This window comes from Populus nigra, chromosome 17 (assembly GCF_951802175.1).
Source record: "Populus nigra chromosome 17, ddPopNigr1.1, whole genome shotgun sequence".
In the NCBI taxonomy this organism is placed as follows: Eukaryota; Viridiplantae; Streptophyta; class Magnoliopsida; order Malpighiales; family Salicaceae; genus Populus; species Populus nigra.
In genome coordinates, this window is record NC_084868.1 from 7,059,330 (window position 1) to 7,086,922 (window position 27,593).

A 27,593-nucleotide genomic window follows, 5' to 3' on the forward strand; every position below is an offset into this window, starting at 1 on the left:
TCTACATGCTTGGAAAGAAAAACATTAAAAAAATGCTTTGGGTTAACCTACCGGAAAAGAAATTTATTCTTTTCAGTAAAAAGAAAAAAAAGAAATAGAGTTTATTACAACTTTTCTACTTGTTAAGAAATAAATAAATTACTCTTTTTATTTTTTAAAAATTAATTAATTCTTATATTTTCATATCGGTTAGTAACTCTTTTTTTTTTCCATTGAAGTGCTGAGTTGCACCAAGTTTTTCATTGATTTTTGTTTATAACTCGACAGTCAAATTTGGTCAAATGATTAAATTAATTTTTAAGTTGAACTCACTAAATTATTTGTTTCATAAGAATACAAAGATTAGGTTCTAATAAACTCAAAGTAATTTTAGGTACTGGTATTAAACTAGAGAACTCATGAGATTTTCATAGGCATGATAATTTCATTTTACTTATTGAGTATTTAGTGTGTTGAATCATCGATTAAATTAATTTTTTATTTTTTTATATGGATAAAATTCAATATGATTTGACTAAAGAAAGGATATAAAGGCAGGTGAGGGTTCCCATGGCCCAACCCCCACCTAATTTCTTTTTTTAAAAAACATATTATTAGGCGAAGTTATAATTTTATTTTTCAATATAATATATAAATTTTTATCTTATTATTCATAGAGAATTTTTATGATTTTTATTGCCACTAGGTATATAAAACTTCATGTAGGTCACATCTCAAAACGACCACAATGTAGGTTATCTTTTTAATTGATCAAATTAAAAAAAAAATCACGAGATAGGTTACCTCTTGATTTGACTAAAATTTAAAATTTAGGAATGGTTTGAATTGCAATTAGAATCTGAATGGAATAGAAATTGAAGAAAAAATATTTAATTTGGCTAAAATTAGAAAAACTAAAGAATTGCATGTTGTTTGTGTTAATTTGGTTGCTTGCTTGTTCTAGGGAACTAGTTCCTTTGAATATGCCTGTATATTTTAACTTGCTGGTTTTCAGCTGTGTTTTATTTTTGATTTATGTAATTTTTTATATTTGATAAAAAAAAACGGATGAATTTAAAATAAATTTCCAAATTAAAACTCAATTAAAGGATTAATTGAAGATCAAAAAATGAATTTGGGAGTCAAATTGGTTAACATTGCATAATTGTAAGACCTAAGGACTAATTTGTAACAACCTATCAATGGTCTAATTAGTTCATTTAGGGGCATAATTGAAAATGAAAACGTGATTTGGGGCAAAATTGATTACAATTACATAATTTTGGGAAGGATTAAATTGGAAAATGGCCAAACTAGTAAAATCAATTAATTCTAGTTAGGGATTAAATTGAAAGAAAATCCAAGATTTAAAACCCTAATTAGTTCAATTATTTCTAGCCCTTAGTTTTGCAAATTTACAATTTGACCCAAATTGGACTTTTATCTTCAGATTTTCAGTACATATATTTTGCTTTTTTTTTCATTTTTGGTCATTGGTTATCCAATTCATGCAAATTCATCCAATTTCAAAACGTTTCTTTAATTGTCTTTTCAATTAAGCCCCTATCTTCCCCAAGTTATTTTTTATTATTGTTTGCCTGTTCTAGATTAATCCTTGACCTTTTAAATTGCAATTATTTGTCCAATTCATCCCAAATTGTATTTATTATTATTTCCCCCCTCCTTTTCTTTTGAAAAATCTTGTTATTAGTTGTATTTGGACAACCTTAGTTGACCGAAGTTTTTTTAATTTTGATTTTAAAATATTTTGAAGATTTTTGAAAAACAAATAAAAATTGGGTTATGAAAACAAGTAAAATTAATTGGAATTTAAATATAAGATTTACATATGTAATATTGTTTTTCCTTATTTGTTAATTTCAATATGGGTGATTAGCGTAAAAAATTATATTTGTATCATTTAAGTTTTTTTAAAAAAGGAGTTTGGGGTTAAATTGAATATTAAATATTAAGGGGTTAAGTGTTAAAGAATGCAGTGTTAATAGTATAAAAAATGATTTAATGGATGTTTAATAAATATGTGAAACTTATATATAATAATGGCAGAATCTAATAAATTTTTAAATCAAGATTTATATTTAGATAAAGCTAATATTTTTTTTTTCTTTATAGACCCACCATCCCTGAGTCTCTATTTTCACATCTTATCTTCCTCTCAATTCTTCTCTGAAAAGGGAATATAAAAAACTTTATCATGGAGGTACAAGTCTTAGGGACAAACTCACAACACCAAATCAAGCTGAGAACGGATGATGAGGTTATGGGCATGTCCGAGGAGTGGCTTGTAAAGAATGGAAATAACTACAATGCTAAGGCACAAGTCTTTTGGGACTTTTTCATTTGGATAAACCCTATAAAGAAGCAATCAAAGAAGAGAAATATCAAAAACATAAAGAAACATGGTGAATACTTGCCGGACAAGCTTTAATCTAGTGATGTCATGCTAGCTATGACATCAAATAATTTATTAAGAGTGTTTATTGAGTTTATTCTAAGATTTAAAACAAAATAAATTCAAAAATAAATTAATGAATTAAGTCAAGAAACTTGTGTAAAAAATGTTTAAATTTGTTAGTTTGAACCTTTTATCTAATTCACAGCTCATATATGAAGCTACAAGAGGATTTTGGATGTTATTCTAATTGAGTTAGAAACTATATATTTATACCTTTCCAACGATATATGAAAGGACTTCTAATTCATTCGAACAAGAAGAATGACGTATTTAAAATTGAGCCTAAAATCTGAAAGCAAAGTGTGAAAAAAAAAACATTGTTTTCTTAAAAGTTATGGATTTCATTCACAACAAGGAGTCTTTAATGCTAGGAGGAACTTATATGGTAGCCTTTGAGTTACTTATTTTACAAGGATTCCAGATCAAATAAGAAGAATTAAATGGTCAGAAACTAATTCTTATTTTACAAGACATCATATTTTTGTGCAGCAAAAATTCTTCAACAATTATTTATCTTAAGTATTTTTCACTATTTTATGCAATAAATGGTGACAGCGCATTTTAGACTATTTTTCTTAATTTTTTAAATCTTATTTTAATTAGTATGAGCTTTATTTAAATTGGGTACATGATTGACCCTTTAGTGTTAGAGTTTTATTTTCAATAGTATAAATACTCTTTGTAAGGATAAAATATTGACTTGATAATACTTTTTTCTGCCAAATTTATTCAGCTTGCGTGAGAGAGATTCTTGCATTCTTTAATTCTCTAACAGACTTAATTGACTTATCGAAGATTAATAATAGGCTTTGTGACGTTTTTCTTATACTTCTCATTTGTGAATTTGTATTCTCAAGGTAGGAGTTTTTATTCCAATAGTGTTAGTGCCTTATGACATGTTTTCATTATGTCACACTCCTATCAAAATTGTTTCGATTTCCCAGGATTCGTTGTCAATCTTGTTATGAGTTGCATGACCATATAGTCACAAGATTCGCATCATGTAGCCTTTTGCGTGTATATCATGAAGAAGAGGGGAAGATGGGAATTGTAATTTTTTTCTCTTCTTTGGCAATTATCTTCTCCAAATAAGTGTGGTTGCTCTGTTTTGTGAATTAGAGATTTATCCCTAATTTAAAATGAGCACTTTTTATATGACAAAAAGTAAGATTTCAGTGGAGTTTTATCAGGCCATCCAAGTTCTATATTGACTTGACTGGTCGCCTGGGCATTGTTATGCCAATTGCAACTCTGTTTATTAACATGTAAAACTTAGTTAAGGTTATAGGTTGTTTGAATCCCATATTAACTTGTCAGGTTAGGTCGAGTTTTATAACGATAATTGGAACAAGACATGGTTTTATAATTTTGTATATTTCATGATTAAGAAAAGAGGGTTTTGAAAATAAGAAAGAAGAATGAGAGTGACATGCGATTATTTTTTTCTCCTTATTAACTAAATAAAACATAAATTGTTGGCATGTACAAATGAAGTGGAGTCTATCTGGTGTTGGGGAATCCGGCTCCCCATGCGCGGACTGGTGGTGTACTGATAGTTGCTCATATGGAGGGTAAGCACACTGACACAATAATTTACGTGGTTCGACAAATCGCCTACATCCACGGGAGAGAGTCCATATTATTTAGAGATAGAGAAAGGATACAATAAATACATGGAGGAGTAGAATCACTCAACTCCCAGCTCATACACTCTGCTGCACATGGCAGCAGGGCTGCTGCCCATGGCAGCAGCTCCTCTTTCTCTTCTTCTCTTCACTTCACGTTTTCCCTCACTCTCTCAACTCTCACATTTGCTCTCACATAATATGCCTCCTTTATAGACATTTCTTAGCAACTTTCTCCAGCACTCTTGTCAAATTTGGTGGGACAAGCAAGCCTTAAAGTATGCCACTATTTATGGCATTAATGGAGCAACCACTTGCTTAGTGGTGGGGTATTACCACTAAATGGCAATATCCTAACAATCACCTCCTTTGCCATTTGTGTGGGCAATTGTCCTCTTGCTTCTTCAGCACAAGCTTGCATTCTGCAGGTCTTCCAAGCTTACCATTCTGAGAGCGTCTTCAACACAACATTCCCCTTCGAGCATATCAACCATACTCGGTCCGGAATGATTTTTTCAAGCCTTACACCAAGGCTTACAACACCCCCTCAAACGAATATTCCCAAGTGTGACAGTCATTGAGTATTTTAATGTGATCACAAGCTCACCACTCTTCCAAGAGTCTACTCATCCAGGAGTTGCGCCTGCCCTCTGTTCCATCCTAGGAACCACGCCTTACTTCTCCGTGAGTCTCTCGCTCTTAGTCGTAAGAGTCCAGGTAGCTCTTCACCTTTAACCATGGGGGCAACTCATTAAAGGTTGATCCATATCTGTCTTCATACTCTGAGTATTACAATGTCATTACCGAGCTCACCACCTTGACAAGAGTCAACTTGTTCCCGGAACCTGCACATGCCTTTCTGCTCCTTCATAGCAGTCGTGTCTTAATGCTCCACAAGTCACACACTTATTGTCTAAGGCAAATGTCTGCTAGCTCATTGATCTTTAGCATGGGGGCAATATCCATGAAAGTCAATCCTGTATTTTTCTTTATACTCATCATAGCCACTTCCATGGCTATACATCTGTCCACTCATATCTAGCCATCACATTGGCTCTAGGACGTTCTGAACTGGGGCTCATATCATGGCCCACACACCTTCTTCTTAGGTGTTTCCGCTTGTCGTCATGCGGCAGTCTGAACTGGGACTCCTCTCATGGCCCTCACACCTTCTCTACAGTGTCTTCGCCTGTCGTCATGCGGCGGTTTGAACTGAGGCTCCTCTCATGGCCCTCACACCTTCTCTACGGTGTCTTTGCCTATTGTCATAAGGCGGTCTGATTCGAGCTCCTATCATGGCCCTCATACACCTTCCATCTAAGGTGTCTTCACCTTTCATAGGTGGTCGCATCCTCCTTCAGCTGAGATGCTTCAAAGTGGCTCCAAAATTCTCTACCACCATGTGCACTATGGGGGAGATCGCTGCCACTGATTACATAGAAAGAGAAAGTTGCGGTATACTCCTCGCAATCCTCCACCTCGATTTCTATGTTTGGAGCTTTTGTGCTTTTCTGCTTGATAGCTCCACCTACACCAACTCTCTTTGGTGTCTTCGCCTTTCATCATAGGCGGGTGCCTTTTATCACAGGCGTTTGCACCCCCTTAATTAGGTGCCTCTACAACAGCTCTCTTTCCATCATTGCATGCATTGGAAAGGTCTTCGCTTGTTGTCTTCATCAAGAGCACAAGAGACTTCCTGTTGTACAAACTTTAACAGTCTCTGCTCTGAGCTTCATCTAGGAACACTTCTTCTCCTTGCACCTGTTGTCTCATTACAGTACCTTGTTGGATCCTACGGGTACTCCTGCACAATCTCTGTGTGCCCTCGTGCAATTTCTGTTCTCCAGACTTTCCCTTATTCCTTGCTTATGTTTGATAGTAGCTCATCCTATCATAACACCTGTCCAAGTCAAAATATGGTACCAATCTTTATCCCTTGCTGTATTTCTTTTCCATTATTAGGGTCTTCATCAATTCTCCCTCAAGAAATCACAGTCACCGAATCTAACTTCTTTGGAGAAATTACCACTTCATCAGATCCACTTCATCAGAGCCTTAAACATACAGAACCCAACTGTTCCCTTGTGCCATCATCCTGCTAGCCTTCTACCGTTTCATTACAAACTGCTATATATACGAAAATAGTACCGTATGGATAATCCTTCCACTATGCAAGTTCCCAAGAAAGATTGGAGGGGTCACACTGGTTCCGCTTAAAACCCAATCTCCTAGACAGAACTTCTTAGGCCATATCTATCCATCGTACTGTCTTTCCGTATATATAACCATTTGCTAGCTTTGTTGCGGCTTTCCTTTACAAGTGATCTGGAATATACTGGTTTAATACATGATTTCTCAACATCTAGCAAGACTACCAATTCTTAGATTCATCAAGATTGGTCTTGATTAATTTTTACTCTTCACCTCAAATTGTCCACATGATCAGGTGTCCAGAGTGTCCCAATTTTGCCTTCCCTCAAGGCAATTAAAATTTCTCCACTTAGCAGTTCAGCACATGTAATTGGGCAAACATGTGTGACATGTTCTTCTTCATCTTCATCGACCACCATGAAGACCATCTGATGCCTCCTGATCGGGCAATCTCTCTTTAATAATTCACCACCACCACTTTTGGTCTCAAATCTCAACGATCAGACCGTACCATTGCATCTGGAACGATCAAATTAGCTGGAAACAAGTCTGAAATCGTCCAAATCACACTTCATACGACTAAGATTTGATCAAAACAATTCTGGCCTGATGAGCGGTCCAGATTCAATCTCAGATCCGGTTGCACATAGACTCTGCTGCACAGAATCTTCTCCCTCGGCTCGTGGCTCGGCTTGGCTCAACTCGTCCTGGCTCGTTTCGCGGCCGGTGACGTGGCAGGTGGGTCCCAGTTTGCTAACGTGTCTGCTCACTAGTCGATGACGTGTCTGCCTACTGGCGCTGAAGTGTCAGTTGACTAGCGCTGACGTGTCTGCTGAATGGCGCTGAAGTGTCTGCTGCTTGGCGCTGACGTGGCATGCTGACTGGACAATCTCATCGCCGGCGCGTGTGGCCGTTTCCAACGTCTGATTTCGACGCGGGTTTCAACAGTGGCTTCATCTCTTTCTCCTCTACATAATGGTATGGTCTAAACACAATTTTGACAACTTTTATTTTTGAGCAAAATCAAACACCTTTTAAACCATGTGCTCTAATACTAATTATTAGGGGTTCTGGCTCTCCATGCGCGGACCGGTAGTATACTGATAGTTGCTCATATGGAGGGTAAGCACACTGACACAATAATTTACGTGGTTCAGCAAATCGCCTACATCCACGAGAGAGAGTCCATATTATTTAGAGATAGAGAAAGGATACAATAAATACATGAAGGAGGAGAATTACTCAACTCCCAGCTCACACACTCTGCTGCATATGGCAGCAGAGCTGCTGCCCATTTGCTCAACTCTCACATTTACTCTCACATAATATGCCTCCTTTATAGGCATTTCTTAGCAACTTTCTCCAGCACTCTTGTCAAATTTGGTAGGACAAGCAAGCCTTAAAGTATGCCACCATTTATGGCATTAATGGAGCAACCACTTGCTTAGTGGTGGGGTATTGTCACTAAATGACAATATCCTAACATCTGGCTTAAAGCACATTATTTTTTTAAAAAAAAAACCTTCCAAAAAAGGTTAATGAAGTTAAATATTAACTCTATAAAATTTAAATTTAACCTGATTTCCTTTAATCCAAAAAAAAAAACACAACCTTAAAAGAAGTTCAAATTTAGGGTCTCCAAAATGTACATTTTCTTTCATCTCTCGCTCCCATTTTACTCAATCACATACCCAAATGTTTTGTGTTAAAAAGTATTATGTCTTTCATAACTTATGTCGGTGACATTTTTGAAGAGTTTGAATTATGGAAGAAATCTTTTTCACTTGAATCAATCCTAAGAGAGATGTTTATAAGATTTGAATGGAGAAAATCAGTCATGCTGTGTGAAAAATGACATTAGAATCCATGTTGAAAACTAAATTTTCTTTTATTGCATCTCGAAGACCCTCTAATTATTAAGATATCTCCAAAAGTGAAAACAAAATATTGCTATATGAAACGAAACAACAACATCTTTAACAGTAAATAACAACATCATCATCAAATAAGACAATATTCTTAACAAATATCCAGAAATGAAACGAAACAATGCTGAATGTAGTTTTAGATCCACACTATTGATCATTTTGTCACTTTCCCTCGTCCTCCATGGTTCCATTTTTCAATTAGCAAGATCAAAATCCATTTAAATACTCTGAGATGTATCTCAATCAACATCAATATCCTCTTCTTTTAAATTGTTTTGAGTTCCAACCTATCCCTTTTGCGAGCAAGAATATATAACTAAATCCATTCTATATTAAATAGATGGAAAAAAAGAATGCTAATCAGCAAAATTACACCATGCATGCTGTCTACATATCTAGGCATTGGTGCATTGAGTAATACGGGCTTCCGGCAAGTCAGAGTACAGCTGCAACGAAACTTCAACATGGCAATGCAGAGATGGTGTTCAATTGAATCCCCAGAGAGCAGACAAAATAATAATAATAATAATAAGGATCCAAATAGGGTGGACAGGGAGGCTTATGTATCTCCGTCATGTTCTTCATTGCTCTCTTCGGTTATCGTCTTCATTACTGTACGTTTTGTCTGTGCCTTGTGCATTACTTGCTTTTCTTATCATTTATTTTTCTTTTTTTGTTGTATTTAGTTTTTAAAATTCCCTGCACTTAAGTTTCTTTTTCAAATAATAATAATAATAATAATAATCACGTATATTATTTATGTATGTTATTACAATTTATTTTTGTCCATTTAATTTCATATTCATTTTTTCTAAATGAGTTTACTAAAAAAAAATCAATAATAATACATAAGGATTAATTGATTTGTTTGGAGGGAACCTCTCATGCTTCTGGTATTAATGGCAGTTAAATAGTGATGAATCCACTTCATACAATGTGGATCAATTTATCCTATTCTAACTTTTAAATTTGATCTATTAAATATTTGTAATTCTTGTTCTTTAATGTTATTTACTATTAAACTTGGTCTAGCTCGTAAGATTAATTAGGTATCTGCTGAAATGGTCCTAAATTTATCTTATTCTAATTTTTAAATTTAATCTACGAAATATTTATAATACTTGTTCATTAACTGGCCCTAAATTTATCTTATTCCAATTAAAAACAAAAGTGAAAATAAGAATCTGTGCGGACAATACACTAGTTTTATATTAAGAACCATGCAGTCAAGTGAAATTGACACCGAGAGAACAGAAAAAGGATGCATAGACAAGGCCACTGCATCAAGTGAAATATTCAATCGATATCTTGCAAATGCAAATATTATTTATGTAAAGTTGTCTGTGAATACAAACAGAGAGAGTGCAGTATTGTCCGTTTATGACCTGATAGATACCTAAACAATAATTCATACCATGCTTTTACGTTGAAGAAACCTTGAACAGAGGCGCATTTATTCATTCAAGAAATTATCTTGTCATTGATTTCCATTTCTTTTCCTTGAATTATATAAATCCAGTCAAAAGCTAAACCCCAGATCCAGCAAGTCGTCGCCTAGAGGCATTTGAAATGGAAACTTGGCCAAGCCTATCCACATCGGTTTGTACCATCCGTTCTTTGAGTGGCATATAATGTCGCAACCATTCGCCAGTGTAAACCTGAATCACCAAACAGATGACTGATATCACATATTCCCAATTAATAACCAGAAACATACGTAATTGCTAAAAAGAAAAATGGATGACGCCTTGCATACAAAGTGGGATATAAACCTTCTTTCCAGAAACAGTGCATACAAAGAGTTAATAAACAGAAAGGGAATCCAGGTTAGAAGCTCACACGTTATTTGGTTCAGCTATGGATTGAAGCCTTGCATATCTTGGAATCCAGTATTTTTTATCAAATATTAAATTGTCATGTGGATGTGTGATGATGATGATTATATGGCTAACTGAAAACTAATCATGTAAAGGCCAATAAACTGACTAGAAGCGCATAACAATAATTAAGAAAAGGAAATTGCACTTCAAAATTATTGAAGATAGTAGTATTGCCTTGACAAACAGATAGGCTTGAAAAAAGTTGTATGCATTAGTTTCTTTTGGCCGCTCCAGCAAGAAAATACTACTCCAGGAATTCTCTTTCTACATTTTACCAAAAGAGAAACTTGGTACCTCAAGGAATTGAAGTCAAGATGATTTACAGTTCCAATGATGGTTTATTAGCCCGGCTGGTCAAGATAGTTTATAGAATAGCTTTCTTGCACTAGAAAAACCATCTTGATCGCCCATACTTTAGGGTATAAGAAAAGCTTAATGTTTAACGAGGAAAACAAATTTAAGAAAGTGTTAGGAAGTAACCTGTTGTGGTCTCATTATCTTTGTATCAGGATCATCCAGTGATTCTCTCCAGTGAGCTAAATAACCAGCCATTCGAGGAATTGCAAACAAGACAGGGAAAAACTCCGTTGGGAATCCCATTGCCCTGTTAACAAGAATTCCAGTCAGAGACATTTTAAGCTTGAGGAAAAAGAAATTCTTTTCAATGCCTCCAGGAGTCATTTTCTTTATCTTTAGCATAAACTGCACTATGAGGTGCAAAAATTGATGATATCTATCTGTACCTATATATTAACCCAGAGTAGAAATCAACATTTGGATACAGCTTCCTCTTAACAAAATATTCATCAGCTAAAGCAGCTTTTTCCAAGGCAACAGCTACCTGCAAACACCATAAAAACAAATGCATAAAGAAATTGGAGGCGCAACACATTCTTACCGTCTATTGTATAACTAAATTTTTCATATCATTGAAGAAGGAAAAACAAACAGATGTCAATAAAATTCCAAACATATGGTTATTAAGCCACAATTGATGCATAACAGTTCCAAGCAAAATAAATCTATTGTAAAGACATAAGGGAGCGCCCTCCATAATCTCTTTACAATAGATGCTTGGGAAAAGTATTAAAAAGTTCAATTTTAACAAGAAGAGTAGGAATAAATTCTATCATCATTTTAGACCACCAATCAGTCCATATTTTAAATTCTTTTTCCAAAAAGGATCAATTTCTTTTGTCCTTACTATATTACCCATGAAAACATAAACCATCAATTTAGCCTTCATTATTTCAAGAATATGACTAAAAGCTCTTTTAAGTTTTAACCTAAATTTTTTAAAATAATATTCCTATTAATAATAGATGTTCACACTGAGAAGTAGCTTTAACTAATAGAGGTGACAATTTCTCTCGACTCAACATGGCTCGTCCAAAATAATAAACTACTTTTTAATATTTGTCCTAATGTGGCACAACACCAAAAAAGTTGATCTCTTGAGCCAAGGATAGGGTATCACACAAGATAGCTTCAAAATCATGTTATTTGGGTTTTCCTCCCATCATAATGTTCTATGACAATTCTTGGCATTTTTTTTAGCTCCCAGTTTGGTGATTTAGAAGGCATGACTCGCAAACATAAGGTCTATGACAGTTCAAAGTAGCTTAACAACAGTGGCATTAAACCCAACACCCCCCCCCCCCCTTCCGCCACATAATGGAGTGGAAAATTACCTCGATAAGAGGATCCCGACCAACAATGGAAAACACTTCCTCTGCCAATTTCTTAATGACTTTTGCTCTGGGATCATAGTTTTTATACACACGATGCCCAAAACCTGACATCTTTCGCTTCCTGGAGAATGGAGATGCCCAATAATATAAATCAAAACTTTCTAAAGGAATAAAAGCATTTGCAAGCGGAGTAATCATGAAGTTTGTGGCAGACATACATCCACTTGATTAAAATAAATAATCACCTGTTCTTCACACCCTCGATGAAATCTGGAATGTTTTCAATGGTTCCAATCTCACTCAGCATCTTAAGCACAGCCTATAACAATCAATGAAGCACAAACAGGCTTTTAGCGGCAGAACAATCAATGAAGCAGAATAAGGTTTTTAGCAGCAGAATAAAACAAATTGCTAGAAAATGTCAGGCAGGTCAGTTTTAAGTATGGATAAAATAACTACGAAAAAGCATGCCATTATGGTTACCTCATTTGCTCCACCATGAAGAGGACCATACAATGCTCCAACAGCCCCAGCAAGAGCAGTGTATACATCGACACCACTGCAAATTCAGACAAGGAAAATGAGAAAAGACAAGGGCTGCTTTACTACAAGCTTACAATCCCAGCAAAAGCAGCAGTGTACACATTTATGCCACTGCAAATTCAGAAAATAAAAGTGAGACATTACAGAGGGCTGCTTTATTTGTGTAAGATAGTTACCTGGATGCAAGATGTCGAGCAGCTGAAGTGGAGCAATTCATTTCATGTTCTGCGTGCAGTATGAAAAGTATGTCTAGAACTCGAGCCAGTCGAGGATTTGGTTTATATGATCTATTGCCCCTGCAAATCCAGAAAAAGAAATCTTAATTATGTAAAATGACAGAGAAAAATCCACAACTCAAAAATCAAAATAAATTTTGATACAAAAATGAGGCACTATTTGCATTTGATTCTGTAGCTTTATTGAGCCTACCACATGACTACAAAGAAATAAAAACACATTTAGCAATGCACTTTCAAAAGAAAATGAAAAGAAAATAAAATAAAAATGACAAAAGAGTATAGTGCATAGTGTTAAAACATGCAGAAATACCATCAATGAGAACAAATTATCACAGAATTATTTATAATTATCCCATTAGTGATAAGAACAAAAGATGAGCAGATGACGTACAATGAGTCTAGCATGTATAGGAAGTTCTCTGAATAAGAAAGGTTGCTAGAAGGCAGAACTGGAGGTCTACCAGCCAACCTCAAATAAGCTGCTGCTGCAATGGTTGGTGCCTGCATAATATCCCAGTTTACATCCATCAGTCGACAGATTATGACTAAGGCTGCGAAACCATATTTGCTTAAATGCTGAAAACAAATTTAAGCTGAAAAACATGTATATAAAAGATGCAAATCAGAGTCTGACAGCATGGGTAGTTCATAAACGACATGTTCTTAGGTCCAAGAGAAGTAACGAAATTGAATTGAGTGAACCTTTCCAAGAATGCGTGCAATCTGTTTGTCTCTCACTTGTTTCGACTTGTAAAGACCTTGCCCCTGCATCAAATAAATTTACATAAAAAATGCATGAGAACCTAATAAGTACGATAGCAACAAGCACACACATTGGCATGGACATTTAAGAATGATAAAAGAATATGATGCCCACACATCCACTCGAAAGAACTAAAAAATAATGGAAAGAAAAAGAAAAAAAACAAGCAATGGATAGAGAAAACTAAATTTCATTCCAGATCATAACAACCAAGCTCATCATGCAACTTGATTCACTTCAAGCAGCCAGGCAACAATTTCAAGCCAGAAAAACTATTACCACTGTTAATAAGTTCAAGTACTCTTTTTATCTTCTTGGAGAAAAAAAGAGATATGGAACAAACAAGAGCTGCATATGTCACACAAACAGAATGCATAAATATAAAGCTCAAAGTGTTGAAGCTAAGCTAATCTATGAACTTACTCTAAGAGCTGGGTTAGCATCAGGATGAAAGATGGAAAGAGAACTCATTGCACTGACTAGCACCCCCATTGGATGTGCATCATGAGGCATTGCCTGTATAATATCCTGCAAAACAAATTCTAAAACTTTTAAGAAATAAAGCCTCGATTAACTTGTAACAGGACTTCTTCTTATAATTGTTATAGCAAACAGCTATAAATGAATTTCAAGCCAAGCAATTGTAACTTATGATCAAGGTGGTCAAAAATGAATATTTAATTCGAATTTTAATTAAATCTTATCAACTTTAATTAGTTTACTTATATTTGCATGATGTTATCATGTTAATTTGATCAATTGGTTAAATTAGTTTTTTTATATATTAATTAAAGCAACGGCAGTAGCTTTCTCCCTATATCCCAATATATGATTTGGATTGACTTTATTTGATTTTAATAGAATTCCTTTTTAGAATAAATAAATAATAAACCACAACAGAAAGGACTTGTATATAGACTGTTAAGGTTAAAGTGACATGGCATTTTCCTTAAAGAAGACCTATCACAGTCAACACCAAAATCCTTTTGCATGAAAAATGATATGCATTTTAAAACTCCAGCCTTATACCACATAGTTTGTCTTCACATTTTTTTGTCTCTTCTTCTTCGGTGAGATGACAATTTTCTTTCATTTCCCTCATCACTGTACTTACCATTTTGGTGGATGCAAGCTCTAATCATCTAGCACATCACTAAATCAAATACAAAATACAGACACTTTCCTTAACTACCCCTAAGCATTTCTACATGAAACCTAAATGAATAATAAAAGCATTGTCAGCTAAAACTCAAAATTAGCATTAACAATACCCAATTACACAAACGTTTTCCCTCAAACCTGCCATTATCAATTACCATGGCCACAAGCATGTTTTGAAACCCCAATAATGTGAAAAGGCATTATGAAATAGTCGGAAAACAAAGTATAGAATAAGCAAAATGTCATGGTCACCATTTTGCATCACAAGTCAAATGCATTTCTATGTAGCTTCAGTTTTTGCAGTAATTTGAAAAGTTCAGTATGCTTTGAGCCATAAGACCACATATTCTAATTTCTAAAGTGTCAGCACACAATGTTTAAGACTCTCTCTCAGCGAAAAAAGGAACTGAATGTCTTTTTGACAAGTGATATTGGGTGTTTCACTATATACAATTTACAATCTTATCTTGACAATTCTCAATTCCTAGTTTAAGCAATATCAGCTTTAACAGTTTCGAACAAGGAAATAAGAGAAGCATGTTGCTTCTATCAAAAGCATGCCATAAAATTCACTTTCAAATTCCCAAGTGAATGAATTAAGAAACTCAACTTAGTCACATTTCCCCTTACCAACTAAAATCATGTATGCTAGGAGGTAAAAGCATAAAATGTCATCTGAGCACCCACAGTTAACAAGTGTATCCTTTGATAATAGAAGAAAAATCACTGGATTATATTATTATATTTTGTAGAGATTTATTTTACAATTGAGTTCCACTGCGCTTAACCAAAATTCAGTTAATAATGATAAAAAAAATTGCTCAGATTAAAGGGTTCACTTCATTTTGCCTCCCGCAACTATACCAAGTTTATCAATCAACTCCCAAAGCTCTATTTTCTTAATCAATCACCCTCCTTGTGTTTCAACTTTACCTCAATCAACCCACAAAACAGTTAAACCTTACGTTTTCTAGGAACATTACCAGCTAAAATTTTAAGGCATTAGTTTGGAGTTTCAAAAGGAAGAAAAGAATAGTTTTTTCTTCTCTCAAAAAAATCGTTAACTAAATCTCAAACAGTTTGAAGGATCTTTTTATAGATAGAATGGTTTGATGTTTAGGTTTACTGCAAGACCTTTGGAGAGAAACAAGTGTTGTTGGCCACCTTTTGAAGTCCCAAACTGATGCCCTAGAATTTTAACTACAATTTCCCGTCAAAACATGTAAGAAACCGTTTTCGATTGGTGATTGCGGTAAAGCTCAAACATAGGGGCGTGACTGATAGAAAAGTTAGTTTGGGGGGTTGATTGATAAACTAGGTATATTTGCAACGGGCAAATTGAGGTAACCCCAGATTAAAAAGCATTTAATATTCTGCAACCAAAGTCTATGTTGTAACAATTGCTCAAACACAAAAACACATGAAGGGGAGATGGAGAGAAGGAGGGAGAGAGTCTCACCAAAACACCCTGAGGTACAGCTGAATGTTGTGAAATGGCAAATTCCCAGTCTGCTAACTGACTTTGAGACGGTAAATTCCCATACACTGAAAAGGAAAACAAACATTGTTTAAAACCTTAATCACCGTATTGTTTATGAAACAGCAAGTTAGTTTTGTAACTAAAGGATGTTACTGACAAATGAGATAGGCTACTTCCAAAAAGGTACTGCTCTCAGCCAATTCCTCAATAGGGTACCCTCTGTATCTAAGGATACCCTCATCACCATCTATATATGAAATCTTTGAAATAACAGGTGCTGTATTCAGATATCCTGGATCATACAATTTCAGCCCCTTGTCACTCTTTCCTGTTGAGATCTGCATCCTCATCATCATCATCATCATGTATACCAATCAATCAATCAAAATTAATGCCTAATGCTTCGAAATTGAATTAAATTATGATATAATAAAAAAAATTCATACCTTCTTGAAATCAGAGGCTTTGACGGTCCCGTCTTGAGAGACCTGAATTTGGTATTTCTTACCGGTCCTCTCATCGATCACAGTTAACACGCCCTTGAGATCGCCAGGAGGAGGGACTTGAGCAGACACGCACCACCGCTGGATGTCCGAGTCCTCCGACGATTCGAGGGGCGCTCCGAGTAAATGAGCTGTGAGCACGGCCAACCGCCCGCGAGCAATTATAGATGATTCTGACATTTCTTTTCTGGTTTAAATAATTGGAATAAAAAAATCTTGATTGGAAAAGGTGAGTTATTTAGAAGAAAAGAAAGAGCGTGATTGCTCCTTTCCTTTGAGAGACGTAATGATCTATATCTGGGTAGAGGTGATCAAAGAGGAAAAGGAATTTGCTACTCTTTAAAGTATCGTAAAAAACAAATTTTATCCAATCCAATTGTTCATTTATCTATTTTGGAAACTTCACCATCCTCGAGTGGCGAGCCCACCGGTAGCAGTGGTGTTTGCTTGGTTAAAATTGTAAATTCCGTTTCGTTCCGTGTTAAATGATTCCTCGATCTTGTTTAAAGCGTTTGTTTTTTTAGTTTTAAAAATATTTTTATATTTTTACTTTAAATTAATATTTTTAAATTATTTGATATGTGATATTAAAAAAAAATTAAAAATAAAAAAATATTATTTTGATATATTTTAAAATAATAAAATTAAAAAGAAAATTATAACCACACTCTAAGATAAAAAAAAAACCAAATAAATTTATATCGCTTTAAATTTATTTTGGATATTTTTTTCAAATTCTACTTTATATGTTCCAATTCTTTTATGAATGTTTCATTTCATGAATAATATATTTTTATTTTATTTTTTATCATTTGATTTATTGAAGATTAAATTTTATAATTTATTATGGTTTGTTTTTTTTGTAGTTAGATCGCATTACTCTTGTTATAAGTTTGAAAAGTTAACCTAATTAATTGAGTTTTTTGTTTTTTTATTGATATTTTTTTTTGTTTCATCATTTAGCATTTTTAATATTTGGTTGATTATGAATTATACTTTGTTATTTGTGTTGGCATGTTTTCTATAAAGTTATACTAGTTTTATGACCCGAGTCACTAGTTTTGCGAGTTAATATTGGTAAACTTAAATCATTTTATTATGTTATTTTTTAGATTGATTTTTTTATCAATTTCATCATTCAACAATGAATTTATTAAAAATCAAATTTCATAATTTATTTTGATTTGTTTTGCATAGGATTATCATGGTCTGATAATTCAGGTTGCAAAAATATTTAAAAACTTGATATTATATTTAAAATTTAAATTAAATAAAAAAAAGTACAACCTTAAAAACAACATTTCATATCAAGATGCTACAAAATCAAAACATAATGCTCGAATTAAAAAATAAAATGCAAATCAAAATCAATCCCCATGACTTGGTCGCCCTTACTTGGATTAATTAATCATTTAAGTGTAGTCTACAGTACTAAAAATTTTAATTAATCATGTAACTATATTCTATAGATCTAAAAAATTTATAACTTTGCTAGTTATTTTCGACATCACAAAATTTCTTATACCATCTAATATGTGAGCATGCCAAGTGGAATTGGGAACCACCGATTAATGTTTGTCATTTATCCATAAAATCAATACTATAGTTTTACAATTCAATCCAGTTATCAATATGGTACAAGATCTAGATCAAATTACAAGAAAATTAACCTAAAATAACTTTACAGAAGATCAAAACTATATTGTTTTGATCATTTTTTTTAAATCAATAGGTTTTTGAACAAGCTATGAGATAATCTATATTTTTAATTGAGTCAGACCGGTAAATTTCTTTTCTTATTTTTTCTTCAACTTAGATTTGTGTAAACCCTTAATCAATTGGGCCTAAGAGTCGCATATCAAGTCATTTTAAATTTTATAATTATGATCTCTACAATCTTTTTAGTCCCACTTGTGCAGTTAACTAAAACTAATAGTTTTTTAAATTTATTGAATTATTTTAGTTAGATAATTTTTAAAAAATCAGTTCATTTTGGTTTTAATTTTAAATTTTAGAAGAAAAAAAAAATAAAAAGACCTATTATAAACTAAAGGCCTATTAAATTAAAGCATGTAAAAAACATCCCATATAAAAACCAATTATTTCAAATTGGACTTATTTGGTTTTGATAAATATAAAACTAAACTAAAATGATCGGTTTAGTTTTTTTATTCGGTTGAATTTTTTGGTTTGAACCTAATGCATGAGCATTTTTAAGAAATTAAATATTTTTCTTAATTGTTTTTCTCATAATTAGTATATTGGCTCGCGCTCCACAACAAGTTAATATTATTTTAAAAAAACATAAAAAAAATTAAGAATGAAGAGAATATTTTAAACTCCTTAAATTTGACAATCATGCTAGACCAAAACATATTGGGTCTGAAAACCATGTCAGACCCAAGTGACTCGGGTCTAGCAGCTATGCCTAACCCAAGTTTGTTGGGTCTGGCGGTCATGTTAGACCCAAACAAAAGCCAAATTGATTAAAATTATTTATAAATGAATAAATTTAAATATTTACTAGATTAACCTTTTATTTTATCAAATAATAATTTATTTATTTATTTTTTGAAACACATAATTTATAATTGCTCTTAATTAAAAATTAGGAACAAAATTGAATTATATGCCACATGATTATAAATTAATAATAAATAAATTAGTTTCTGATTCGTGAAATGAATTGAAGTAGACACTACTATCATGCTCTAAACAACAACCAAAAAAGCCTTTGATACTATTAATTTTTGTTTAAAATAGTAAAAACAATATAAGACAGTAGGAAAAAAAACCTATAAGAAAATTAATAAAGATTCAATTTATTCTGATGAGTTTTGAAGTAGAATAATTATTTTCAAATTTTAATGTTTATATTTTTGTTGAATTTTAAAGTTTTTTAGAATTTTGATAATTAAAATAAAGTATAACGACAATACTATATAGTTTAGTTGTCAAGCAGCATATTTATATTATTTAGAGTTTTACATGGTGCATAAATTAAAAATAAGAGTAACCTGTATTTTATGTTACATTCTATAAAATAATCAATTTTTATGAATTAAGATTTTTTTTTCAAATTTTTTACTAATATTGATCTTTTTATTAATCAATGATGAGTTGAATTTACTTGCTTTTATATATCCAGATCCAAGAAAAAAAAAGAACAATAGTGCACTTTAGTTGTCATGAGAAAGAAAAAACTCAAACAATCAATCATCGATGGAAATCTAACCATGATATATCTACACGCATCGCTCTATGTGGAAAAGGGAACAACTGCTCATTTGGTGATACGACAGATGGGCAGATTTGGCCACCAGGAAGTGTCACACATCTCCTTAATGGTATAAGCGCCGCCCACTCGTTAGGATGAGTGGAATATACTCCAGCAGCTTTTTGATTAAAAAATACAAAATACAACGTCAAAATACTAAGACTCCCCCATGATCCTCTTAATTATACAAAAAACCCATGTAAAAATACCAAAATACCCTCAAAGGTAAAGCTTCTTTTTTTGTCTTTTCTAAGACTAAAATCGTTATTTGCTTGTACTTGGAAATTGAAGAAACCTAATTGCCTTTGTGGAATAAAGCCGTAGAAACGTTTATCTGCTCATGAAAAGATGAGAAATTGAAAGTGAAACTACTATTACAATCCATAGTGAAATGTCTCTTAATCTATTTAGCTTTTGTCATAACATTTTTTTCCTATTTTTTCATTTTCATTGTTATTATTTAGGAATTTCTAGTTTTTCTATTTGGAATTTTTGTTTTCTAGTTTTTTTTCTATTAATAAATAGGGTTTTCTAGTTTTTCCATATAAATTTTTGTAATAGCCTTTTTGTAAGTGAGACTCTATGAATAAAAATTAATTATTTTGAGTCTCCTTATAGTTATGATATTTTTAGTCTTTTTAAATTATAACAAACTTTATTATCCTTTGCTCTCGGTTGTGTTAATTGGTATTATGACCTAACAATTTATTGTGACTAGCTGTTGTATGTTGTTGAATAATCATGGTTGGAGGAGGCTGTAGAAGAAGTATGTTCATGTAGGAGGTGAGAAGAAGATTCCACCTTGAAAAATAGACTTCTAAGAGCATAATGTTAATGAACTAAAAATTAAGGATCTACGAAGGCAAGTTTTAAAATTAACTCGTTGATTGATGGAGAGAAACCTAAAAGATCACAAGGAGAGTGATTACAAATTCGTAGTTAGTTTTGAGAATGTATTTTAGAGACGTGAACGAAAGAGGTAGCCTTTTGATTAGGATACATATGGATTGGAACCAACCACCAATCTTTTATATTTATTTTGATTATGATTATGCTGTTAGTTATGACATAGACAAAGATATTTGTCGTAAGTGTGTGGTGTCGCGATGATCATGCTCTTGGATTGGGATCTTTGTGATGATGGGTGGATAGAACAAGAGATTCTTATTTTTTATGAAAAAGGGAGAAGAGTTGTCACATAGTATTTTGATCACTACTAGATTGTTTGTTTGTCTACTATAACCTATGTTGTTTTTGTGTTAGTTGTTGGTCTGTTAAAGGTTTAAGAAAAGTCATCATCGGTAAGAGGATTATTATCTTATTAGGTTAAAACATAACCACTTTATTGTCAAAATATATTTTTTGCATTTCTCTTTTAATATTGAAAATACGTCTTACATATAAGTTTGTAATCTTTGATATTCAAATAAAATAAAGTTTTTGGTATTTTTAAAACATAGGCCAAGTTCTTATGGATTTCATAAATTGGTTATTAAATCCAAAAATGCATGTAAATATATCAACAAAACTATTTTTCTTGAAATTTTGCATTTAAAGATTCTAAATCATGCCTTGTGTTGTTTTTTATGCAAATATGATTTGTTTTATTTTTTAGAGACTTGGCCATATACAAATCAAAATATTTATGTATTTTTTTAATATATATATATATATATATATATATATATATATATATATAACAAAAACAAGTTTATTTAATACCAAAAAAATATCTCGTGTGTAGGTTATAATTTCAAATATTAAATATGAGAATGTAAAATAATGTGACAAGAAAAATCTAAAATTAATTGCAAAATTATCTTCTCAACATTTGAAAATTTAACTAAAGCCACATTTAGCAAAACTAAATAATATGTTTTAAATCAAACAAGATACCAATTCAATAACAAATTATTCATTAATCAAACTCAACTCAATAGCAAGCAAACATCATATCCAAATATAATTCATGAATCAAAAATCAAAACTCAAATCAATATAAATTCAAACACAATCCCTAAATCAAACATTTAATGTTCAAATAGCAACCAACTTAAAAAAAAAAACCAACAATCCTACACAAATTATCAAACCATCTTAACTCAAGAACACAACAAATCCAATAAACAATGTCCAACCAATTAAAAAAATTATACACAAGGATAAACATTGTTTCAAATTTCACAAATCTTATAGTTTTTAAGAAAAAACAAGAAGTTTTGAGGTTATAAATCGATTTTTCAAGGTGATTTTCATGTATAGAAACTACTAAAATCGAGGCTGGAAGTGTAGGAATAATGACAATGCGTGTATTCACGCACCGCCACCACTATCGACATATAGATTCATGCCTTGTTACTAATGGAAGAGCTTGAGCTAATGTATTTGAAACGCCTTTGTCTCCTCTTTGCTCCTATACTAGCGATGACTATAGAAAGTAAATCGTTTCTCAAGGGAGGAGATCTAGTGGTCCAAAGTTTGATCTCTTCTCTCTCTACTGGTTTTGCCCTCTTTTTAGTTATTCTCTCTATATGTTAATGGTTATTATGGTGTCACTGTCACTTATAGACGATGCTGAAGTTTGTCTTTATGGTTGTGGAAGGGTATTAGTTGATGAGGAGGTTGTTAGGTGAAGAGGCTATTGGGTTTCAATTACAGCTGGTTTAATAGGTCATCAATGGTGTTGTTATAGGTTTGGTGTTACTTGAAGTGGAAGAGGCTAGAAACAACGGCGTTAAGGTTGGACCATTACTAGTTTTGGTCATTATGTTTTATAATGGAGATAAAGGCAGGAAGAGGTTAGTTCATGGGTGGAAAGTTGGAGTGATTTTATGAGGGAGGGTGGTTTGGTTTTGAGAGTTGGTCAAGGGTTGTTATTGCAGGTAGATATTGTTGTGGTGGTGACCATAATTGGAGGAGACAAAGATGCTTACTTTTATGTTTTTTTAATTATCTTTCATATGTGGTGTGTTAGTTAAAAGAAAAAAAATAGAAGGGATTGTGTGTTTTTGAGATTGTAAGGAATAAGGAGATGGGTTTTGTTTCAAGGCTCATAATGGCTGCTTTCAATGCATGGAAAGGCTGTTAGCAAAAGGAAAAACATTGACTATTTACTAGATTGAAAGAGATGGAAAGGGGAGTTTATCATGGAATGCAATGAAGGATGATGGTTTAGAGAAGGTTGAAGATGATGAGTGTATGAAACATGGAATGAGTGGAGATGTCGGTGCAGATGGGATGAGAAAGTTGAAGTGAGGTTGTCATAGTTTTTTTGGTTTTTTGAATTTTCTTTAGGAGAAGTGTTTTTTGTGTGTACGATAAATGCTTTTAATTGATTCCTCTCCCTCTCTCTCTCTTTCTCTTTCTCTCTCTTTCTAATGCATCCTCTCTTTTTGTGTTTATACAACCACCCATTTCTAGGCAAAATAAATTTATTTTTTTCCTCCCAATTGCTTGGTCCCTAATAAACTAAAAAAACATTGTAATCCCTCATTTTCTTCCTTTCCATTTTAGTCACCTTGTCTAAATATTTTTTATTTTTTTGTATTTTGATATTTTTGAAAAGAATACAACATCAACACCGACTCTATGAGAAAAATAAACAATTTTAAATTCTTTTATGAAAAGATAGAAAATGCCAAAAACAACAAAAATACATAAAAAAAATATATTTTGGAATTTTTATTGTGTTTCTGCTATTTTTTTTGGATTTTTTCAAAAACAAAGTAGGAAAAAAAGGGTCAAGTATAAAATCTTGTAAGTTACTTTAAAATGTAAGTTTATAAATAAAAGATAATGGGGTTGGGTATTGAAATGCTGATACTTTGTGAAAAATATCGAGGATTTTTCACGAATGGTCTCTGTTTAGGTGACTAACCCGTGGTTCGTGATCGAGTAACCTGCTCGTGGTCTTTGATCAGATGACTTACCCGTGGTTTTTGTTAGGGTGACTTACCCTTGGTCTCTGATTGGGTGACCTACCCATGGTTTTTGTTCTAGTAACTTGCCCATGGTAAAAAATATTTAGGATTTTTCACAAATGATTGATGATGATGTTTTAGAAGATGTCGTACCTTCCTTTTCTGACGCAGACCATCTTCTAATTTTTCTTTAGATTATCCATACTAAACCTTTCGTAATCTATTAAAGCCTTATTAGTCTCAGAACCTTGCTAGGTTTTTACTTGTTAAACCTTTCTTTGATGGAACATTGTTGGGTTTTTAACCCATTAAAGCCTTACTAGGCTTAGATCCTTTTTGAATTTCTAATAAATGGGAAACTTGTCAAAATGTTGTTGGGTATTAATTTCCAAGAGTTTTATTAGACTCTTTCTTTAAAACCTTGCTAGGTTTTTAATTGTTGGAGCCTTGATAGGCTCAGAACCTTGTCTAGTCCTAATTTGCTAGAGTTTTGTTGGACTTTTTATTTAAAAACTTATCGGGTTTTAATTAGTTGGAGTATTACTGGACTCTTTCTTTGTTAAACCTTACTGAGTTTTTAATTAACTAGAGTCTTACTGGGCTCAGAACCTTGACGAATTTTAATTTGTTGAAGTATTACTAGACTTTCTCATTAAAGCCTTGCTAAGTTTTTAATCAACCAAAGCCTTAATTGGATCAGAACATTGTCAGGTCCTAATTTGCTGATATCTTGCTAAACTTTTTCTTTGTTAAACCATGCTGGGTTTTTAATTGTTAAAGCCTTATTGGGCTCAAAACCTTGTCGGGTCCTAATTTGCTGGAGTCTTGTTGGACTTTTTATTTAAAACCTTGTTAGGTTCTTAATCAACTAAAGCCTTGCTAGGCTTATAGCCTTGCCAGGGTCTTAATTTGCTGGAGTCTTGCTAGACTCTTTCATTGTTAAACCATGTTGGGTTTAGAACCTTGCTAGATCTTAGTTTGTTGGAATCTTGCCAAACTCTTTTTTTAAAACCTTTTTGGGTTTTTTAATCAAATGAAGCTTTGTTGGGTTCAAACCTTGTCGGGTCCTAATTTACTGGAATCTTGCTAGACTCTTTCTTTGTTAAACCTTGCTGGGTTTTTAATTGTTGGAGCCTTACAAGGCTCAGAACCTTGTTGGGTCCTAATTTGCTGCAATCTTGTTGGACTCTTTCTTTGTTAAACCTTATTGGGTTTTTAATCATTAGAGCTTTGCTAGACTTTTCTTGAGGATTTTCTTGGAAAATCTTTGCATAAACCTTATGCAATGATTTAAGATTAAATGACATGCATGCATGCATGCTTAACTGATTGGAAATATAGGCCCCCCTTTCTTGCCAGATATTGCTCAATGGATGAGGTTTGTAATTTATGATATGAGTTCTCTTGGTCTTTTTACTCTTCAGCTCATATGGGTTTTACCCATATGGTCAATGTGTTTGATTGTCTCTTTTTCGCACAACTTGTGATGTCCATCGATATCAACAAAGCATGGCTGAGACTAATTCTTTTCTTAGGGGCATAGAAAACAAAAACTCTTTCTTTTTCCTTGTAAACGATGATGATAAGTAAATTATCTTTCAAATGTAAAAGTTTTCATCACGCATTAATGAAAAAGGGTTAGACCTAACCTTTTGAGAAATATCTTTTTATGATGAATGTATTTTTATTATGAATTGGCTCAGATTAAATTGTCCTGTCAGCTACAAAAGGATCAGAACCTAGTTGTTTATATAGGAATGATGGCCATATATAAGCCTAGGGTATAACTAATCCATATCTAACATGCATAAGCATATATCCATATGCATTTATGAATTATAGAATGTGCAAGAAGGTATTCCTAACATAGCCCCCCTGCTAGAGTCTATAATACCAAGTTTCACAAAAGAATGGAAAATGAAGAGATGGCTCACTTTGAGGCCCACAATAAAAAAGAGCTAGAAGATGTTAAGAATAACATAGCTTTAATGACTAGCTTACTCGAGAACTCCTGTAAATGTAGTCTGGGAAAGGGACATCCAGTTAGCAATTAACCATGTTATCACCGCCAATAGCTCCGATTATCCTCGATTTATAAAACTTGGAGGAAAATCCTGCTATGAGACCATAAGGAATAACAAGCATTCTAATGACTTGCTCGATTATGCCTACTCAGGTGCTGGCCATAATAGATCTAACAATAGAGAGATCCTATAAGATTGAATCTTTGATCATCCCAAATAAGATAAGTGGCCTACTTAATTAAAAGGAAAGATTATGGGCTGTTATGGGATTTGATGTATATGACCTGGTTATAACAACTGAGATATGCTTAGTACCAGATGTAATGGTGCCCATGAAGTTTAGGGTGCCTGAGTTAGTCAAGTATATGGACTGGAATGCCATAATATGCACTTGAGGTCATACTACAATAAATGACAGAAATTATACGTAATGAGGAGTTGCTTATCCATTTATTTTAAGATAGTTGGACCGGTTATGCATTAAGCTGGTACATGACGTTAAATAACACAAGGGTCAAGAAATGGAGCAATCTTGCGGATGCTTTCTTGAAACAATACAAGTACAATATTGACATCGCTCTAAACCATATGAGCTTGATAGGGATGGAGAAGAGCAATTAGGAAACTGTAAGGGAGTACGCTCATGAATGGAAAAACAAAGCAATGCATGTACAACCACCTTTGTAGGAGAAAAAAATGGTGACTCTATTCACTAACACTTTCAAGTCCCTATATTATGAGCATTTGATGGGTAGCTCCACCCAAAATTTTTATGATGTTGTTGTTATTGCTGAGAGAATAGAACAAGGGATAAAAGCTAGTAGAATATTGAAATCTACTGAAAAAAAGGGTTTACTAGGAAGAGAAAGGATGCTAAAGTGAGAAATGTGAAAGAACAATATAAAGGTAAGAGGAATTACCAAACCCAAGGCTACCAGACCTCGTCTTCTTAAATATCTAGTATTAACTTTGCTAAGTCTCTTCCGGTAAACCAGCCGACTTACCCGCCATAAAATCAAGTTGAAAACAATCCAAAAAGAGCATATCAAAGAAACCAAGAACAACTCCCACCTCTATGTATGCCTTTAGAATGAATGTATGTAAAATTATTAAGCATAAGTCACGTGGCCTCTTTTCCATTTTAACCATTAAAGCCTTCCTTCCCAAATTGTTACAAACTAGACCTAACATATGAGTACCATTTTGGAAACCCTGACCACAATATTGATACTTGCTTAACATTCAAAAGGAAGTTCTTGCAATTACTCAATGCTGGATGGATAACCTTTCAAGATACCCCCAACATCAATTCCAACTCTTTGCCTAATCATGCTTATAGTAGTGCAAGAGTAAATGTTATGAAGTTTGGAAGAAAGAAAAAACATTTTAAGGGTAACCATGAATAGGTTCTATAACATGTTAGAATTGAATTTTGTCTTAATAAAGCTTGTCACTACCTACAATGGGAACTATAATGCATTGCCTTATAATTATGGAAATTCTCCTAATATTGAGGGTCTTACTCTTGTGTTTTAGATATTGATGGATTAACTTGACGTGACGGGGTTTTACACCGGAAGAACTCGAAAGGAAACGAAAATCCAAAGGCAAAGAGGTTGTATATGCCATCAAAGATATGGAAATAAACAAACTCGTGAGTGAGGAAGAAGATAATAAATTCCTAAAGCTGATGAAGAAAACCCTTGCTAGGATATTCTTGATGTCTTTTATCCTAACTTTCGAGTCCCATTGTAATGCACTGCAAATAGTGTTAAACGAGGTATATATGCCCCAAGATATAGTCCAAAAGACTATGGAGCATCTAGTCGAAAGAATCCATGCAACAAATTACCTATACTTCACTAAAGACGAGCTCGATACTGCAGGAATGGGTCATAATAAACCTTTATACATCAATGTGAGGTGAAATGATTGCACTATTGACAATATTAG

General features: G+C 33.2%; 1 protein-coding gene across 1 annotated transcript; it reads right to left on the bottom strand.

The window, feature by feature from the left end:
* Positions 1-9,465: 9,465 nt before the first annotated feature.
* On the bottom strand, positions 9,466-16,826 carry LOC133677467 (citrate synthase, glyoxysomal). Its single transcript, XM_062099548.1, has 13 exons — positions 16,363-16,826; positions 16,074-16,254; positions 15,896-15,981; positions 13,699-13,803; positions 13,215-13,277; positions 12,904-13,013; positions 12,450-12,569; positions 12,214-12,289; positions 11,976-12,049; positions 11,731-11,851; positions 10,783-10,880; positions 10,520-10,643; positions 9,466-9,817 (listed from the first exon to the last, which is right to left on the bottom strand). The coding sequence occupies exons 1-13, from the start codon at positions 16,597-16,599 to the stop codon at positions 9,686-9,688; spliced, it is 1,527 nt and encodes a 508-aa protein (XP_061955532.1). The 5' UTR covers positions 16,600-16,826; the 3' UTR covers positions 9,466-9,685.
* Between the last annotated feature and the right edge of the window lie 10,767 nt (positions 16,827-27,593).